The 7,689-nt window shown below is 36.8% G+C and overlaps 1 protein-coding gene across 1 annotated transcript; it reads left to right on the forward strand.

The window, feature by feature from the left end:
* Positions 1–1,636: 1,636 nt before the first annotated feature.
* Positions 1,637–2,101, forward strand: LOC121986478. The gene has a single exon (XM_042540446.1). It carries the CDS (start codon positions 1,637–1,639, stop codon positions 2,099–2,101), a length of 465 nt encoding a protein of 154 aa, XP_042396380.1.
* The last annotated feature ends 5,588 nt before the right edge of the window (positions 2,102–7,689 follow it).

Consider the following 7,689-nt stretch of genomic DNA (forward strand, 5'->3'; position numbering starts at 1 on the left):
GATGGCATTGAGGAGCTGCTAGATTTGTGACAGAAGAAAGGGAAAAATGCGGGTATATATAGTCTAGGAAGAAAAGGGAGAAAGATAAGTTAGTCCGAGATAAAAAAAAAAAAGAAAATAGACGAGAGTTTTTTTTTCCGATCGATCCCAAAGTTATAAGATTTCTAGTTCCGCTTCCTTACTCATTCATATGTATACTTTATATCCAAAATTTATTATTTTTATTTTTGTAGATTTTTTAAATATCTGATCATTAATTGAGAATTGAACCTGATTAATATATAAGTATTATAAAAGGGAAAATTTGTATGCAGTCCTATTGACAAACACAACTTTGCATGCACTCCTCAATGGAAAAAATCTTTCTTTTCACTCCCTAGTCTAATATATTTACCTAATTGCCCATGATATTTTAAGTATAAAAAGTCTAAAAATGAGTATAAATCCTTTTAAATTCAGTACATTAAACTAGAATCTAGTATGTTTTCTATAAATTGAGTACGATTCTTTTTCCACCTCAATTGGATAGAAAATATACTAGATTTTCTTTAAATGACACTCAATTAGATGTAAAAATATACTAGATTTTCTTTGAATGATACTCAATTGGATGAAAAATATACTATATTTTTTTTCAAATGGTATTGAATTTAGGAGGAATTATATTAAATAGGAAAAAAGTCGTACTCAATTTAATAGAAAATATACTCGATTCTAGTTTAAAATGCTGAATTTAATAGGAATTATATTCATTTTTAGATGATTTATACCTAAAATATATGAAGGACAATTTTAATTAAAAATATACTCGAATATACTAGGTTTTCTTTAAATGATACTTAATTGGATAGAAAATATACTAGATTTTCTTTAAATTATACTCATTTTTAGACCTTTTGTATCTAAAAAATCTGAGGGGCAATTAGGTCATAATATTTGTATGAGAGAGTTGAAGTAAATAAAACTTTATATGCAGGAAGTGAAAACAAAATTTTTTATGAATAAAGATTATATACAAAATTTAAATTTTGATTGAAATTTTTTTTCTACTCTAGTCATTATAAAACGTAATAATATTAGTTGAGTGTTATAATATCCACACATCAACTTATCGTGATGCTTAAAAAAAAAATCGACGTCCCCCCAGTTGATACAAGCTGTATTCACGAGCCACGTGGACCGTTTCTCACCTGCGAATCCCGGGGGCACTGCCTACCCTGCTTCCGATGCCAACCTGGCTGTCGGAGCTTGCAACGTCACTATCAGCCAAAGCACTCATTCTACTAATGGATTTACGAAATTACCCCTACCGCCATGCTACGCGACAAATATGGCAATTAAGTTACTATTTTGTCCCTATTCTTCTTCGTCCTCGCGCGGTGGTGAAGAATCCAACGCCCCTCGGACGAGTGTCAGTAACGTAATTATGATCAAGTTGAGCCCCATTTTGGATTTTGGCTCGTCCCATCCCCACGCTGTTCTCAGTCCCATCGGCATTACAGGCTGTATCGCTTCACGCCAAAAAAAGGTCCTATAAAAGTCAACTCGATCGTCCTCGCCGAAGCGGGACGGAAACACCCGAAATAGAAAGGAAAAATACACATCGGCATCGCCTTTCTCCACGCTCTCGGCGGCAATGGGGAGTTGTCACTCGTGCGATGCCGCCGCGGCGGTTGCGCCCGCCAACGCTACGACAGCGATTGTAGTGGTTCTCCCCGACGGCGGCCTCCGCGAGTACCAGCGGCCGGTGACGGCGGGCGGCGTTCTCGGCAAGGACGGGGTGCGGTTCTTCCTGTGCGACGCGGACGACATGGAGATCGAGGCGTCGGCGCCGGAGGTGCGCGCGGCGGAGGAGCTGAGACTGGGGCAGCTCTACTTCGTGCTCCCGCGGGCGATGCTGAGGCGTCCGCTCCAGGCGGAGGACCTCGCGGCGATGGCGGTGAAGGCGAGCGAGTCGCTGGCGCGGCGGTGCGGCAAAGGGGAAGAAGTAGCGGCGCCGCCGGCGCTCCCGGCGGTGGAAACCGGCGGAGGGAAGAGGAGGAGAGGACGTGGTAGAGGGCGGAGTAGGTTCGTGCCGGACCTGAGCGCCGTTCCGGAGTAAGAAAATGGCGGGAGAAACGCATCAAGGATTGTGTGGAGATGAGATCATCTGCAGACGTTGACCGAAAGTTGACCAGGATGATGTCATCCCATTGTGAAAAGTGAAATTAATCTTTTTAAAATTAATATTTAGGGCTTTCAAGTTGTAAATAAGATAAAGTTAATTACTATCTCTAATAACAAATTTGGATTAAGCTCAATCAGGTTTTTTTTTTTTAATTTAACAGGCTTACAAATAACATTTTAAGTTTCATTAATACAGTTGTAGATGGATAAGAAATTTAAGGCCCAAATTTACAATTGAATATAAAAATTATAAAATTTAGATCATGTTATTTAAATCTACCTTATAAAGTATACAACGTCGTGTGGCTTTTAAAGTTGTGAACTTTTTTTTTTTAAAAAGTACTTATTTTTTAGATTTTAACTTGTTTACTATTTTTCCACTTCCGTCAATTATTATGACGTGACATTTAGAAATAGCACAATTATAGTGTTAGAGTTCAAAGAACAAATATAATGTTGGTTTCTAAATAGTATGTATATTTGAAATACAATATTATGCTAGTGTTAATTTTAAAAAATCAGTATCATACTGATACTCAACACCATAATAATATTGTTTTTTAGAATTGAATATTATAGTGATGTTAATTTTTAAAATTTGACAAATTCTACAATCTTTGTCAATGAATATACAATGACAAACAGATCAATAGGTTTTATATTTTACATTTCGAAAATTCTTTTAACTCGATAGCTACATACACGGGCGATCCTTGGGTGGGCAAGTAGGATACCTGTCCAGGCTCCACTTGATGGATTCATAATTAATTTATTTTAGTTTACTATACCACGTTAGAAATTATTAGTAATGAGATGGTCCGATAGAATTAAATTTAGGATCAAATCTAATTTAATTATATATATATATATATATATATATATATATATATATATATATAGTATTTTGTTACTCTAAGAGGTAAATTCGTTATCTTAATGATCCATAGTACTGCCCCATGGATAAGAAGGGAGGTAAAGATAGATATATAGTTGTTAGGCGCATTATAGAATAGTGATTTGTTACCCTAAGGATTTTATGTCGCATACCTCGTGCAAATCTAAAAAAAAATTCGATTTAAATTTTTTATATACTTAATACTAAAACTCAACCTCTAAATCCTAAAATTTTATGTACTTATTAAATACAAAAAATTAAATACAGCATTAGGCTTAAAATGAAGTAAAGAAAATTAAATACATTGTGCTGTACTTAACTTTGATAACTAAGGCTCTATTTATAGTCTACTGGTCTAATCTAGCCATTTTTTGACGTGGCACGTCTCGGACACTGGACTCGGTCGATCAGATCCATTCCGCAATGACTTTCTCCAATGGTTCCAGACTTCTCAAGCGTCTAGACCTGATCTGAGCACTTGGAGTCTACTGGCGTGGACTCCGTGCTGATCCTCTTCGACAATGGCTATGCTAACGTGGTTCGGAGTCTGGAAAGGATCCATGCACTTGGAGGCCGGGCTCATGGACTCAGTCCAAGTGCCTAGAAATTATCAACTCAGAAGTTGATCATTTTCTTGTCCGTCGCTTGGGCAATATTTCGGTCGTTTAGAGTTGAGCTCATCCGAACCCAACATTGGCTTTCTCCTCAAGCATACTTCCTCACGGCTTCTCGTTCCTCAGATGCGCCGCGTGAATCTTTCTCATCCACTGGTGTACTTTTCTGTAACTCCTCGTCCCTCAGATGCATCGAGTCTGTCAACTTCCTTTCTGTGTCATCCTTCTTACTCGCTGTGTTTTCCACTCAACTTCTTATGTTCCTAAGTCTCTACACACTTAGACACAAGACATTAAATCCGCAGAGTCTAACTTAACTCGATTGATCATATCAAAATTAACTCGAGGTACTACCACTGGCTAGTAGCTAGTAGGCCTATAAATTTGTTTGCCTTGCATTTTTTTTGGGCATTGAAAGTCTAAAATTATTTGCTTGCCTATTGCCTAATTTTCTTGCATTTATGTTTTTTTTTACTTTTGTGTTTTTTTATCCTTTGTTACTTTGTTAGTACTTAGTAGGCTGATATACTAATGGTTCAGTATCTCAACCAAGTTTTGTGTTACATTTGTTGATGTTTTCCATTATAATGAACCATTAAGAAATTAAATTATAACTTTTATCTTACTATATTTGTATTTGGTGTAGCAGAACTTAAAGAAAAATGATGTATAAAAAAAAATTCTCCAAAAGTGCTAAAAGAAAATAAAAGCAAATAGAAGAGAAGATGACTCGATCAATGAAAGGTTCTACGGATAAATTTATTTTAAGAGAAACGAAAATAGTGTAAGAAAATTTGATTGACAATTTAAATAATCATAGTACATAAGAAAATTATTTTGAAGAATAAATAAAAGATGTGTATAATGCAAATACTAAGGATATGAATCAATACAAAAATAATAATGAGAAAAATGAAAACATATATCATTTTCTAAATATATTTGATCCAAGAGTTTGGGATAAACTTGATATAAAAATGAAAGATTTACTAATTTAAAAAGGCCCAATTAGAGAGGTTAATTTTGAATACCCTTTGATGAACTTAGTAGTCAGTTTTCCTCAAAGTATTATAATAGAGTGCTTCCAAATAAAATAAATCATGGAAGAAAATGACTAGTTTATTCAAAAGAGTTAGATAAAAAATTTGGTTTATATTGTAAGCTTTTCAAAACACTGCAATCACAAAGTTAATTAGCAGAAGATGGATCTAGATATTGGAAACATCTAAGTGAGAGGCTTAGAGAACACGAACAATGTCATGAGCATCTTGCTAATTTAAGATTCATGGTGTAGTTATAGGTGAGATTGAGGAAAAATCAAACAATTGACAAAGAATTGCAGGAACAAATTAAAAATGAAACATACTATTGGAGAGGGATTTTGACCAGAATTGTAACAGTGGTAAAATGTTTGGCTAAAAATATCCTGGTATTCCGTGGAAAGAATGAAAACTTGGAAGATGGTTTAAAAGGCAAATTCCTGGGCTTGATTGAGATGATTGCCGAGTTTGATCCTATGATGCAAGAACATCTTCAACTCATTAAAGGAAAAGAAATTCATCATCATTACCTTAGTCATAAAATTCAAAATGAGTTGATAACAAATATGTCATTAAAAGTAACACATGCAATCATTGAAAAAAGACCAAGAGAGCAAAGTATTATTTGGTGATACTTGATTGTGTTGGGACCTTGATGTCCGGAAGAAGGGGGGGGTGAATGACATCTCACCCAAAACGTTGCTTCCTCACTCGTTAGTATGCAACAGAAATATAAAAACAATACTAACAATAGAAAGCTAAACCCTAAGCACTAAGCAAGAAGAAAACCAATCAAACCTTAACACGTTTGGTTACGTGGTTCGGAGATAACTTGCTCCTACTACACGGCGTGCTCGTAAGGTGGATGAAACCTCAATCCGTCAGTGGATCAATCCCTGGAAAACCTTCGGCTAGCATGATCTCCTTGTGGGCGAAGAAACCTCATCACAACCTTGATAACACACACACGGATCACACACAAGAGCTAGGGAGATTACTAATAGGGGTTCACCACCTCTATTTTGTCAATCATACACAAGCACACCGAGCTTTATTAAATAGAGCTCGGGAGGAAAACACCAAGCTGTGTTCCTGCCACCAGTCGACTGATATAACCACCAGTTGACTGGTTCTAAGTTAAATTCGACCGTTGTAAGCCAACGGTCAGCTACGAGTTGACTAATGAAAACACCAGTCAACTGCTAAAGTAACGTTACAGTAATGCTACAGTAACACTGGAATTTTACCCTGAATAGAGTTTCTCATGCACTCGTCCTTGCCCGCACAACTTAGACCTAGCCTTCTAGCCTCCTCCATCAGCCTCGCGCTCCTCGGATACCTCCCCATCCTTCATGCCTTGCCTTCTGGAGCTTCCATCGACCTTGCCATTATTGTTGGGTCTTCCTTTGTCAAGAGGTTGTACCTCCGTGACTTCATCCATTGCCAAGTCACACTTGGACTTACGTTGTTGTACCTATATTCTGTATACTCACAATGCATATCAAATTCAACAAGAAACCTAACTTAAACCTTTGCTCAAATATCAAAACCTAGGGAACCTAGATTGCTCCAACAATCTCCTCCCTTTTTGATGTTTAGCAACCCGTTTAAGTTAGGGAAACATAAATTCAATAACAATGTAAAGTAACTATGCAAATCACACATGCATAAAATTGGAATCTAACCCTGAGCCCCTTTCACCTAAGCTCCCCCTTGAGCTAGGATTTTTTACAAAGTTAAACTTCTCCACCTTTGTCAACAAGTGAGCAATTTCTCCCCCTTCACCTAAGCTCCCTCTTGAGCTGGGTTTTCTTCCAAAAGTGTGTAGGTTTCCCACTTAAACCAACATTTCTCCCCCTTTATCATACATAAAAAAAGGTCCAACAATATTCCAATTATTGGACTCTTTAATCTCTAATGACCATAAACATCATGTATTAATCCTCCATAAGATTACATATATATTCACTACTCTTTTGGTCATTTTCTAATGCTGAAAAACTTTTTCAGACTGTATCAGTCGACTGCCATTAACCCCAGCCGATTGTCCTTATCAAAACTAGCTCACATAAATATTTTGTACTTGTGAATAGTATTATCAGTCGACTGGTAAAAGTATCAGTCGATTGGGTAGTCGACTGGTAAATATTATAGTCGACTGATACCCTATTTCAACCAAAAATAGTATTTCTAACCTAATTTCATAAATGCACCAGAAATTCTACAAACCTCCAAAAATTTTAAAATTTTGTGGAGAGGTCTATTTTACCAATGTATACTTGGAAAAAATATATATAAAAATATATTTATTACAGATACCAAGATTGATACATAATCTGAAACTATCTAAATGATTCACTTAAACCTTGACCTAAAGACCTAGTTTTGACTTCCTTTTGATATATCTGCCCATACTAAACCATAATGCATCCCTTGCATTAGTTTATATGACATCTATGTTGGTTGCTACTCGGAATATCGTATCGGTTCCCCTGTACAAAAATTTTGTACAAGTCCTGAACTATTCCTAACAACCTATTATGTTCTTTAGAAATTAAATTTGGAATCGCAAACGGAACTTAACATTATTGATTCCAAATTCAACTTATCTGTGTTCGAGACCCGTTTATATAGGGGTTCCAAGACTTATCAGATCACCTGATCTTCGGGATCAGGTTTTGACTTTGAGAGGGATCGATCGACAGATCCCCAGGTTCAGTCGACCGAACCTGCTGTACCTGCCCAGTCTTCCATCCAAGTGCAGTCTTCTCTGGATCGAGCTTAGGTTCGGTCAACCGATCCTCGCGTTCGGTCGACCGATCAACCAACGGTCTCCACTCGATCTGACCCGATCAAATCGCTCGACCAAGTCTTTGATTATCTTCGGTTCGGTCGACAGATCAGAAGGTTCAATCGACCGATCAGCTAACTGCTGGTTGTTAACGTGGCTGGAACGACTGACTTCTGAAGATAG

Source organism: Zingiber officinale, chromosome 5B (genome assembly GCF_018446385.1).
Source record: "Zingiber officinale cultivar Zhangliang chromosome 5B, Zo_v1.1, whole genome shotgun sequence".
NCBI lineage: Eukaryota > Viridiplantae > Streptophyta > Magnoliopsida > Zingiberales > Zingiberaceae > Zingiber > Zingiber officinale.